The 13,511-nt window shown below is 37.7% G+C and overlaps 1 protein-coding gene across 16 annotated transcripts in view; it reads left to right on the forward strand.

Moving 5' to 3' along the window:
• Nucleotides 1-13,511, forward strand: part of SNX13 (sorting nexin 13) — a 103,695-nt gene that overhangs the window by 52,506 nt on the left and 37,678 nt on the right. For all 16 annotated transcript variants that reach the window (XR_004970868.1, XR_004970869.1, XR_004970870.1 and 13 more), the window contains 5 exons: nucleotides 865-953; nucleotides 6,349-6,448; nucleotides 7,287-7,480; nucleotides 12,282-12,386; nucleotides 13,279-13,411. Coding sequence is in view for 13 of the 16 variants with exons in the window: in XM_036327968.1 (XP_036183861.1) it covers nucleotides 865-953; nucleotides 6,349-6,448; nucleotides 7,287-7,480; nucleotides 12,282-12,386; nucleotides 13,279-13,411 (621 nt within the window). In the remaining 3 variants the exon portion in view is untranslated. The remainder of the gene's footprint in view (nucleotides 1-864; nucleotides 954-6,348; nucleotides 6,449-7,286; nucleotides 7,481-12,281; nucleotides 12,387-13,278; nucleotides 13,412-13,511) is intronic.

Raw genomic sequence — 13,511 nt, forward strand, 5'->3', positions numbered from 1 at the left:
CCAACCCTGGTAGGAGTGTTGTGGGAGGCAACCAATCGATGTGTCTCTCTCACTTCCCTCCTCTCTCCCATCTTTATAGAAATCAATGGAAAAAATATCCTCTGGTGAGGATTAAAAAAAACACAAAAACAAAAAACAAAGAATAAGGTATTATAATTTTGAATGTGAGATTATTATTGCAGTTATCTCTAAAGTAAAGAGAATTGGTAAGGTTTAATATTAACTAAATAATTTCATTATATAATTTTAGGTTATTTCATTATTAAATATAATAATTTTTTTATGCATTGGCTATTATATTAAACTAGGGGCCCAGTGCACAAATTTGTGCACCTTGAAAGGAACTGTGGGCCACGAAGCTGGGGTGGGCACAGGGGAAGGTCTTGGCCTATCCTCCATGCCCCACCCAGCCCCTCCTGCCATGGCCCCACTCCCGCTGCCCCCACACGCTGACGGCGCTGGCCCCGCTTGCACCTGCTGACAGTGCAGAGCAATTGGGGCCAGCAGTGGGTACAAACGGGTCTGGTGCTGGCAGCAGGTGTGAGTGCCGGGTGGGACCGCGGTTCGTTGGAGCAAAGAATTTTCAGTAACCACCAAAGGCTCGCCCCGATGACAGCGACCGGCATCCCACCTTGGTCTGGCTCCCCTGCTTACCTGCTCCACCATACTGCTGCGGCCAATGCCCACCATATTCCACACGTGCCCCCGGGTGGTCAGTGCATGTCATAGCAACTGGTTGTTTGGTTGTTTCACCATTCTATTTGCATATTAGTCTTTTACTATATAGGATAACAGTAAGGGCATGTTTAAAGTATTTCACATATAACTAACTTTCTAGTTCGTAATCAATTTGTTTGTTTTTAGATATCAACACTATCAAAAATCAAATAAATAGCTTATTATTTGTAAAGAAAGTATGTGACTCAAGAATACAACGGTTGCAGTCAGGCAAAGTAAGTAAAGTACTTTTGAGTTAACATTTAGTTATAAATACTCTTTATTTATTAAAATGTTTAGCAGGGTGGGGGCATAGGTGAAAAAGGTGAAGGGGATTGAGAAGTACAAACTGTGGCCCGGACAGCCTGGCTCAGTGGTTAAGCGTCGACCTATGAATCAGGAGGTCTTGGTTTGATTCCTGGTCAGGCCGTTTGCCCGGGTTGCAGGCTCGATCCCAGATTCTTTCTCATTGTTGATGTTTCTATTTCTCTCTCCTCCCTTCCTCTCTTAAAATAAGTAAAATAAATTATATATATATATATATATATATATATATATATATATATATAGCCAGTTATAAAATATGTGGTGGAGAAGTAATGAATAGTACAAGAAATATAGGTAATAATATTGTAATAACTGTGTAGGTGCAGATAATTGCTAGACTTATTGTGGTGATCACATCATAAGGTATATAAATGTCTAGTCACTATAATTATACATCTGAAACTAATGTATGTCTAATATAAAAGTAAATTTTTAAAATGTCTAGCAAATAACAAAAAGTATGTTCACCAGTGCACTATGCTACAAAAGAACTTCAAGAAAAAAATTTCTCTGATATAATGTAGTATAAATATTTGTGAAATCAAGCTAAAGAGATTGAAATACTGCCTAAAAAATGCTAAAGTAATTAAAGATATTTTATTCCTTAATTTATTCATCTAGCCGTGGGCAAACTACGGCCAGCAGGCCGGATCCGGCCCGTTTGAAATGAATAAAACTAAAAAAAAAAAAGACCGTGCCCTTTTATGTAATGATGTTTACTTTGAATTTATATTAGTTCACACAAACACTCCATCCATGCTTTTGTTCCGGCCCTCCGGTCCAGTTTAAGAACCCATTGTGGCCCTCGAGTCAAAAAGTTTGCCCACCCCTCTATCCACTGTTACTTATTTAAAAACCTATTTATTGAATTTTATGCATGGGACACCATGGTAGATTGACTAATAGACAAAATATCTACTTTCATGGAGCTTACATTTTAGTTGCAATCAGAAAATAAGCCAATAAATAAATTGATATATAATGTAAAAAAAAAGTAGAAAATAAGTAAAAGTGTGGGGGGAAAAGAAGTAAAGCAAAATACAGGGACAGAGAATGTCCAACAGTATTTTGTATAGATGCTGAGAGATCTGGTGACATTTAAGCATAGGAAGGCGTGACATGAGAGAGTCCTATGACTTTTTTTTTTTTTTAGATTATTTTTTAAAGAGTCTTACAGGCAAGGTGAAAGCAAAGGCAAAGGTCTAGAGATAGGAAAATGATTGGTGAGTTCATGGAGGTCAGTGTGGCTGCTATGGAGTGAATGAGAGGAATTGTCAATAGGAATGAAATTGAAGAGGAATCTTGGGGTTAGATTATATATGGTTTTACCTGCCATAGTAGGATTTTTTTTAAAGATTCTAATTGTAATGTGAATCCATTAGATATTTTTCTTGGTGAGTGATGTAATCTGATTTGAGAATTAAAATGTTTACTTTGATTCTTTGTGATGAATAAATTTCGAACTGGTGGGGGCAAGAATGGAAACTAAGATCATTTACAAGACAATTGCAGTACAGTAATAGATGTCTGTAGGGGTTGTCAGAAGTAGAGACTGGATATAGGGCGAATAGGATTTACTAATGGATTAAATATGGTGTGATAGCCGAAACCGGTTTGGCTCAGTGGATGGAGCGTTGGCCTGCGGACTGAAGGGTTCCGGGTTCGATTCCGGTCAGGGGCATGTGCCTTGGTTGCGGGCACATCCCCAGTGGGGGCGAGTGTGCAGGAGGCAGCTGATCGATGTTTCTCTCTCATCGATGTTTCTGACTCTCTATCTCTCTCCTTTCCTCTCTGTAAAAACTCAATAAAATTAAAAAAAAATATATGGTGTGATAAACTAAAAAGGCACTTGGATGAGTTGAACAACTGTATGAATAGTGTCACTTTTTACTTAAATGGATAAAACTGAGGGAGGAGGAGATTTGGAGGAGTGAATCTAACTTTGGATGTTTCAGCTGAGTTCCCTGTTCAGTAGTCAAGTAGACATGCTAATTAGTAAACTCCAATTCAAGGGAAAGTTTAGTGGTGGAAATATCTTTGAGAATTCTAAAGGTTATCAGATGTTTACCTAAAGTTAAGAGACTGGATGAGGTTACCTAAAAGAGTGAGTGTAAGAAGATACCAAGAACTCAGTCCTGAGGCACTTCAATTACTAGTGTTTAAGACAAAGTAGAAAATCAAAGGTACAGAGTTAAGTGGCTGGTGAGATTGAGGGAAAACCTGAGAGAGATATCCTAGAAGCCATGTAAAGAAAGTGTTTAAAGAAGTGAGAGATCAGGTATGTCAAAGGCTACTAATAAGTTGAGTAAGATGAAACTTTGAATTGCCCTTGGATATGCCACCAAGGGGATTATTGGTGATCTGATGATAAACAATTTTGGTGGAATAGAGAAACCTTAATGAGGGGAGTCAGTCCAGGAGGAAATGGGAAGAGATGAATTAGAAATAGTGATTATTGTTAGTTGTTTAGAAGAGTTTTACTATAAAATAGAGCAGAGATTTGGGGCTGTCAGAGAGGAAAAAGCATTTTTAATTAAATTTAGTTTTTAGTGTAGTCACTTTTTTGGGCTGGTTTTCTATTTTGGAAATTTATTTGTGACTCTGATCATGTAATTTTGCAATTTTTCTTAAGGAATACAAGACATTTTTAAATAACTTTAGTTTGCTAGATTAATTTTAGCTCACAGTACTTGAGGTCCACATTTCATATACACAGGTGCGTGCTTTTGTGTGTATGCCTGTCTTTGTTTTATCTGTGTTAAAATTAGTTTAATATACCCATGCAAATTCAGAATAGAAAAATGATATGGTTTCACTAGTGCTTATTGTTTCTTTTAAGTAGTTGCACTATCTAGATCAGGGGTGGGCAACCCCTGGCACGCGTGCCAAACATGGCATGCCAGTAACTTTCACTGGCACGCGAAACCCTCTCTTATAAAATCTTCCATTTACAATTTTTTTCTTAATATTGACTTTTTAATTTTTCAGATAAATTCAGTGTAGGTGCATCTTAGATAAATAAATAATTTTACATAACAAGTTTTCTTAAAGACCATAGACATGGCTGACTTTGAAATGCAGTTGGTTGAATTTCAGAGTAGTTCAATTTGGAAGCAGAAATTTATTGACCCAAGAGTTGACTTGGAAAACATTGAAAAAAAGCGATTAGAGACAGGAGTACCAGAGAGAAGTGTCGAAAACGAACTATTGAGGATTTGGAATGCCATTCCAGAAAATTTTTTCTGTTTAAAAAACTTTGCAACAGTGTTACTCTTCATGTTTTCATCCGCATACGCTTGTGAATCTTTGTTCTCAGTGATGAAGTTTGTTAAGTCTCCTAATAGGAGTAGCCTGACGGATGAAAGTAGTAGCTTGTGCATATCTCTGAAGGTCACGAAATATAAACCTGATGTAAAACCTCTGTCATCAGTGATGCAGCAGCAAAAGTCCCACTGATAACATCAAATGGAGTCATAAAGTTTTCTGTCGCACTATCAGTGTACATGTATACATTAAAAAATAAATGTATTTTTCATCATCATATACTGTGCTTTTGTCGCTCGAATGAATTTTTTTATTTCTTCAAGGTTCTTCACATACGCACACCTTAAGAGATATCAAGTAGGCGTAACACGTTCTCAAAAAATTATCGTTGGCACGCAGAAGAATTTTGAGTGAGAGATTTTGTTGGTTTTGGCACGCATTCACAAAAAGGTTGCCCACCCCTGATCTAGATCTTAGAGTTAGTGGTCCATCATCATTATTTAAAGTCTTCTTGCCCAGATGCTTTTTGATATTGAATCCTTTAACAATCTCAATGTATTGTTTGGAAACCTGTCAGTTCTGTTTTGAATATCAAACTTTATCTCTTTAATAGCTCTGGTCATGCATCATCCTTTGGAAATAACCTCAGAATCTCCACAGAGATGTTTTTTTTAAACATGCTACTCATCTTGAAATCTTAGAAGATCTTTTATCATACCTTTTTATTACAAATAAAGCTATAGTGAACACTCTTCCCCATCCCATTCTTTGTGGAGCTGCTGCTGGGCAGGAGAAATATAGGAGAGAAATCATGTGCTGACACTGGGTTGTTTTATGCCAGATTTTTTATGTCAATTACTCTTACTTTCAGTACTTATATGAAGGGATACTAATTATACAAGAAGTTATTTTCCTCCTTCAAATTATCTTCCTTCTCCTTTATGTATCACCTTTGCCTAATTTAGTATCTGTCCCTGAATAATAGAGCCTATTTAACTTCTAGAGAATGTCTGTCTTTTAAAATTGAGGGTTGTGAAATATGGATTTGGGAATATATACAGAGAAGCTGGTTAAAATAGTTCACAGAAATATTGTGGGTTTTAGAAGAAAGGACAGCAGGCTTTAAAAACAAACTCATTCTTACTTGCTTTATGGTCATAGGTAAACTTTTTGGTATTTAGCTTTCTTATATGTTAAACTAGAGGCTTGGTGCACGAATTCTTACTATTTATGTATTATACTCTTACTATATGTATTATGCGGCCGACCAGGGGGAGGGGCCACAGGCAGTTGGCTGGCCGTCCCTATCCCCTGGTCAAATTTGCATATTAGACTTTTATTATATAGGATGGCTTTGGTGGTACTTAATCCAATAGAATTGTTGTAGAAATTAAATGAAGTAATGTGTGTAATGTACCTAGCATAGTGCTTGATATGTAGATTTTGAACCTTTTTTTTCTCTTCATTTGTTTTATATGTAGGTAGTTATCTTGCTTTTATAACTCCAAAAAGCATACATAATTTATTGTTTACATAGTCTGAGAAGAAATACATTTTCTATATTTATATTTCTATAAAATACTTTATAGAAATTTTACTCTCTTGGGAGCAAAATTATTCTTTTGGGAATATTTTCTGTTTTCCCAGTAGATAGACTTCAATCTATACTTAAAAATATTGGGATTTGTTTATTCTTGGACATATTAAGCATTCTAAACATCCTCTTGAGCCTCTAAAATGTCCGTTTTCATTTGGAGTATGTAGAAAGAGGGAGAGAATTTGAAAACACAGTAATTTAGAATTATTTTGTATTGGAAGAAATTAATACTTATCATATTTAATATATATTTACTAAGCAACTCTGAAAATAACATTCACTGAGCCAAGACTATTCTATTGGGAACTCACATGTATGAGAAGGGAAATACTTTATTTTTATTCTATTTTAATTTGTAATTTGATTTTTTACACCTATATAAAAATCTTTAACCTAATGAGTGAATAGATGAAATATTAACCTACATTCGCTTTTATCTATAGGAAATAAATACTGTGAAACTGGCAGCAAACTTTGGGAAACTTTGCACAGTCCCTCTGGCCAGCATCCTTGTAGACAATGTTGCACTACAATTTTTTATGGGTAGGTAAATCCATTTTATGAAAATAATATAATCCTTGAAATTTTTAATAATTGTAACTATTATTAAATTTTAAGTACTCAGTATTAAGCATGCCAGATCTGTCTCACGTCTTTCTCTTATTCTCTGAAATGTTCGTTTTTTTTCCACTGGAAAACAGAGGTAGAGATTTATTTTGTTTTGAAGAAACAAATGCTTATTATAACTCTGATGTGCATTTGCTAAACTTCTTTTAAAATAAACCTTGGAAGAGTCTACTGTGAATTTAAATTATTTGAGGAAGAGTATTTTATGAGGAATACGTGGCATATATAACTGGTTTGTATCACTTTTTTGTGTGAATGGGGAGGGAATTTTATTACAATTACAGCATAATTCCTTTTATTTGGAGAACATTTTTACCACAACTTTCTGATTCTTAATTTTCATGATAAAAAATAGATACATGATTTGTTGAAAAGTTTAATTTTTACTCTTACTATTTATGTAAATGTTAATACATATTATGATTATTAATGTTTATTGAGGAAAAAGCTGAATGCTAACAAAATGGTTTATTTCTGAGGAAACTTTGTGTAGCAATTTTATCCCCTAAAGATTTTATTATGAAAGGTAGATTTTTTTTTAAATGTGCTTTTATTTATGTTTCCTACATAACTGGTCTTTTTTAGCTTAACTAATTAATGATATAACTATATTTTCACTTCAGACACTTTTTATACATTTTAAAATGTCAAATTTTAAGTATTTGAAACTTTAATTTTTCTTAACTTATGAAACAGCTACATGCACCCAGAAATGTGTGACACTAATATCTATGGTATGGATTTTATTTGGTAGATTACATGCAGCAAACTGGAGGTCAAGCACATCTCTTCTTCTGGATGACAGTGGAAGGGTACCGGGTTACAGCCCAACAACAACTAGAAGTTTTATTAAGCCGTCAGAAAGATGGAAAACATCAAACCAACCAAACCAAAGGTCTTTTAAGAGCAGCTGCTGTTGGAATTTATGAACAATATTTATCAGAAAAGGTGAGGATATATTTTGGTTAATGTGCTCTTATCTTCTTTGGCAGTATCATTAATAATAATTTTTATAGTGCTTATAAATATCTATTACTTATGCTAGCACAACTTTTTCACAAATATTGTCTCATTCAATCCTGATCACAGTCTTATTTTGTATATTATCTTTATTTTGAAGGGAAGAAACTAATGTTTAGGAAATTGAATTAACTTGGCCAAGGTCATGAAAATACTAAATCAATATTTCTCAACCTTCCTAATACCGCGACCCTTTAATACAGTTCCTCATGTTGTGGTGACCCCCAATTTCATTGTTACAACTTGAACATAATTAAAGCATAGTGATTAACCACAAAAACAATATGTAATTATATATGTGTTTTCCAATGGTCTTAGGCGACCCATGTGAAAGGGTCGTTTGACCCCCAAAGGGGTCACGATCCACAGGTTGAGAACTGCTGTACTAAATGATAAAGTCACACACACTGTAGATTCAAAGACACAATAGTTGCAGGTAAAGATTGAAAAAGGTAAATTATGCAAACAGTAACCAAAACAGAGCAGGAATGTGTATGCTAATAGATTTTAGTTTAGACAATAGATTAAGATAAAAATTGTTAATGAGAAAAGAGGAATATCTATATAATAAAAGCCTAATATGTTAAGTGTCCGACCATTCGTTCGACCAGTCGCTATGATGCACACTGACTACCAGGGGGCAGACGCTCGACTGGTAGGTTAGCTTGCTGCTGGGGTCCAGCCGATTGGGACTGGGTGAGACAGGCTGGACATGCCCTGGAGCCCTCCCGCGGTTCCTCCCTGGCCCTGATCAGGCACCACTGGGGTCCCTTGGCCTGGCCTGCCCCCTCTCCCAATCCAGAACTCCTCTGGGTATGTTGGAGAGCCGGTTTTGGTCTGATTCCACAGGCCAGGCCAAGGGACTCCAGGGCCTCTAGTCTATCCTATCTAATAACAGACAAACATGGTAATTGACCATACCTTCGCTACACCTCCCATTGGCTAATCAGCAAGATGTACAAATTAACCGCCAATGAAGATTGCGGTTTATTTGCATACGTAGGCACAAAGCGGCGCAGTGAAGACTGAAGGCGGCTCCGGCTGGAGCGAAGGCCTGGGTCCCAGGTGCCGGAGGAAAACCGGTGCCGGCAGCCAGGGGAAGGGAAGGCCTATCTTATAAAAGACAAAAAGGGTAATTAACCGTACCTCCGCTATGCTTCCCATTGGCTAGTCAGCGAGATATGCAAATTAACTGCCAACAAAGATGGCGGCCAGCAGTCATGCAGCTGAAGCGAGCAGGAGGCTTGCTTGCTCCAGTGATGGAGGAAGCCAAGGTTCCCCGCCTGCCGCGGCCTGCTCTAAGCTCCGAAAGCATTAAAGTTTCAATTATAGAAGCTAAACAAACTCCAGATACCTGCTTTCAGCCAGCCGCAGCCTGAGAGCTGGGAGCGCCAGTGACGGCAACAAAGTTTCAATTATAGAAGGTAAATAAATCCCAGAATAAAAGAAAAAAAGGAGTGGCTGGGAGCTTCATTCGCCGGTCAGCCTAAAAACGGCCCTCAGCCCCTCACCCAAACTGGTCAGGCACCCCAGTGGGGACCCCCACCCTGAAGGGGGTGTGACCAGCTGCAAACAGCCATCAGCCCCTCACACAGGCTGGCCAGGCACCCAAGCGGACCCCCACCCTGATCCGGGACACCCTTCAGGGCAAACCAGCGGCCCCCACCCATACACCAGGCCTCTATCCTATATAGTAAAAGGGTTATATGCAAATTGACCCTAACAGCAGAAAGACTGGGAATGACTGGTCACTATGACACACACTGACCACCAGGGGGCAGATGCTCAATGCAGGAGCTGCCCTCTGGTGGTCAGTGCGCTCCCACATGGGGGAGCTCTGCTCAACCACAAGCCAGGCTGATGGTTGCCAGTACAGCGGTGGTGGGGGCAGCCTCTCCTGCCTCCTCAGCAGTGCTAAGGATGTCCAACTGCAGTTTAGGTCTGCTCCCCGCTGGCAAGTGGACATCCCCCAAGGGCTGCCGGGCTGCCAGAGGGATGTCTGATTGCCAGCTTAGGCCCAATCCCCTGGGGAGCAGGCCTAAGCCAGCAGGTGGTCATCCCCTGAGGGGTCCCAGACTGCTGCGAGAGGGCACAGGCCTGGCTGAGGCCCCCCCCCCCCCCCCCAGTGCACAAATTTTTGTGCCCTGGGCCTCTAGTATATATATATAAAAGGCTAATATGCTAAGTGTCCATCCCACTGGTAACTATGATGCATACTGACCACCAGGGGGCTGACACTCAACACAGGAGCTGCTGAGCTTCAGTGACTTGGCAGTGGTGGTTCTTGGGTGATGCACCCCTGAAACCAGAGAGGAGGAAGCCCTATTCTTCGTAGGGTTGCACAATTCTACCTTCGGCCGTGGGTTATGTTGTTGCTGGGGCACTGTTGGCTCCGAATCTGGTTTACTGCACCCTTGTGTTTGCATTCCACACCCTGTATGACAGCAACTTTGCAGAGTGTCCTCTCGCACTCTGGGACCCCTCGGGGGATGTTGGAGAGCCGGTTTTGGCCCAATCCTTACAGGCCAAGCCGAGGGACCCCACCTGTCAGAGGGAACCTCACTTCGCAGATGCCCTTCGAGCCACAGCACCACCCCAGATGCGGCTGGCTGGGCAGGGATAGAGGGAGGTTACCTCCAGGATGTGTCTGGCCCATCTCACCTAGTCCCGCCCTGCCGGCCACCTTTTAAGTAATTTCCTTTCAATGTGCACAAATCTGTGCACTGGGTCACTAGTTTTCTAATAAAAGGGATAATTGATCAGGGTGATAAAACAATCAGAAACATAAAAAGCCCCCACATTCATGGGGAAAAAAGCACAACCTGACAAAATTGAAGAGAAATAGATAATTTAGCAATAATAGTTTAAGACTTCAGTACCCACTCTCATTAATTGATAGAACAATACGATAGAATTGTTAAATTGATGAGAGAAATAAGTGAGATGTAGGCTTAAGAGTAGAGCTGAAAGTCAAAGTGAATTTTACATTTTGATTGTGCTGTTTTACCACTATGTAAAAGAAAAGGATATTCTAAAGGCTGCAGGCAGATCAGAGAAGCTTTACTAAAAAGAGAAACACACAAAGTAAAAATATCCTATGGGTTCATGGAATAAAAAGAAAAGTAATTTTTTAAATTAAATATAGATAATATCCTATTATATGTATAATCTCATTTTTACATCATATTTATGTATATTAAGAATATACAATAATATAACCTATAATTTAAATAATACTTAAAAAGTTAAAATTAATTGCTGTAACAGAGGACAGAAACATAAGTACTTTATTATATATTTTTAATAATACTTGTATTATTAGTTCTATTAATACTAATTGCCATTGTTTACTAGTCCTGTTATTTAGTTTGACCACATTTGTGTAATAGAAAAGTAAAGAATACAGATTAATAGATAATTTTGGAAAACAATCACTTTTGTATTATTAAGGCAGTAACAAATGTGTAAACTTATTTTTTCTATATTACTTTACTGAGTGGGGCAGTCTGGTAAGTTGTGACCTATGATAGCTCTCCAGAAGTGTTGGTCACCCTATACCAGGGAGCCTTAATCCAATTCTCTGTACCAGAGTTTATAGGAAAAATTAAATAAATATAAAATGTTATTTTTAAATTTGCCTCTTATTATTTTCTAGAAACTGAGTTCAGAGAGCTTAGAGGATAAATGAAAGGACAGAACCAACTAACATCATGTTCCTCTCTAATCTTTGTCACATACTCGGAGTTGTTTAGCTCTCCTATTCCTGTTTCAGGGGAAAACATAAACACACACACTACACCACACAAACAACAGATAAACACCCTTCTCTCCCCAAAAATGAAAATCACTATACGACCTGCTTGGACTTACTAACAATAATGTTGAATTAACAAGGGAGCATTATAAGTTCTATAGCCCTTTTTCTACAAAATTATACCCTGCTGTATAGTTTTTCTTCTTTTATCCCTTTTCTTGATTTATTCATTCTGTTCCTTAGATACGTTATTGGATAGTGTGGAGAAATTATTTAAACTATGCATTCTTTTGCTAGTTTTCTAAGAGTTACCATCCTGATCACTTGATCTCCGGAGCTTTCAGAACTAAAACTTTGAAGTTGACATCATAAAGATGACCATATTCCTAGATTTCAGCATTTTTTTTTTTTTTCAGTAAAGTAGTTTTTCACATTGAACATCAGATTTTGGAAGTTGTTGGAACAGATGAACTTTTCAGATAAATTTCCTCTCATATCACAATGGAACTTTGCTGCAGTTTTATAAAACCAACTTTAGGATAAAGGTAGTCTCTTTTAAAGGGCATTCAAAGGGTCATTTCTATTGTTAAGTGGTAAGTAACAAATGGCTTATTATTTTGGCAGTTGTAATAAATACACACCCAGCAGGACTACTGAATGTTCAGAACCATCTCCTAATGAAAGTATTTCGTATATGCCAGATATTGTGTTTGTATGGTTTACATAAATCTCTCTTAATCCTTGTAACAACTTTAGTAGTATTTCCATTTTGCAGATTGAGTAAATGTTTGTCTACCAGGCTACTATTTTACGCAATGACGAGGAAATTCTAGCTCTTATATCAGCCTTCTTAAACATCAAGTTATCATTTACAAACTAAGCATTTTCTGGCAGTTACTTTCAATAATATCAAAGGTTTAAATTGTATTTAGAAATTCCAAAGATACTTATTACTGTAATTTTTGTGTTTGTTAGGCATCTCCACGGGTTACTGTTGATGATTATTTGGTAGCGAAATTAGCAGATACCTTGAATCATGAAGATCCAACTCCTGAAATCTTTGATGACATTCAAAGAAAGGTATTCTATACAAAATTTATTATTATATCTTTCTTGAAAAATATGTATATTTCCACATGCATGTAATTTGTTTTTAAAAAACTTACTGAAAATTGTAAAAAATTGCTTGGCTGGAGTGGCTCAGTTGATTGGAGCATCATCTCATGTACCTAAGTTGCCTGTTTGATCCCGGTCAGGGCATGTACCTGACTGTAGGTTCAATCCTTGGTCGGGCATGCACTGAAGGCAGTCGATCCATGTTTCTTTCTCACATCAATGTTTCTCTTTCTGTCTCTCCCTTTCTCTCTCTAACCATGTCCTCAGGTGAGGATTTAAAAAAGAGAGAGGAGAAACTAATGAGTTATGGTAATAATACTTCTCAATTACAAAAAAGATGGGCCACTTTGCCAGTTTATTTATTTATTTAACAAGTGAGGGAAATCCTTATTTTAGGCTGTTTTATATCGGTTTGACTGCAGAGCCAGATATACAATCTTAGAATTTCATGAATTGATGATGTAAATAAATAATGTCACTCATATTTATTTGAATGTGTTTGAGTCTTTGGGTGGACTTGTTTCTTAGAGAATACCACTTTCTAGAACATCTTCTATAATAATAAAAGTGTAATATGCTAATTAGACTGGGCGTCCTTCTGGACGACCTTCTGGATGAAGCTGGGGCTGCGAGGGTCAAGCCCCTTGCACGAATTTCATGCATCGGGCCTCTAGTTATGTATAGTCTGCTATCATATGACATATGTTGTAGTGGGACCCTTTTCAGTGCAATTTCAGTACTGATAGACCAGAGAAATCATTAGTTGTGACAACATCTTGTAAATATGGAGCCTGCGATTCATTACAGCAAGACCATTTTCTTTGTTAATGATTGAATATTTTCATTTATTCAATAGGTGTATGAATTGATGCTACGAGATGAAAGATTTTATCCTTCCTTCAGACAGAATGCACTTTATGTGCGCATGTTAGCTGAGCTGGACATGTTAAAAGATCCTAGTTTCAGAGGATCAGATGATGGTGATGGAGGTATGTGGCACACATTGCACATTTATATGTGGATGTATTTCTATATGCTCTTTGGTGTTGTTAATCTTTACCCGAGGATATGTTTCCGTTGACTTTCAGA

Source organism: Myotis myotis, unplaced genomic scaffold (assembly GCF_014108235.1).
Source record: "Myotis myotis isolate mMyoMyo1 unplaced genomic scaffold, mMyoMyo1.p scaffold_m19_p_11, whole genome shotgun sequence".
NCBI classification, from domain to species: Eukaryota; Metazoa; Chordata; class Mammalia; order Chiroptera; family Vespertilionidae; genus Myotis; species Myotis myotis.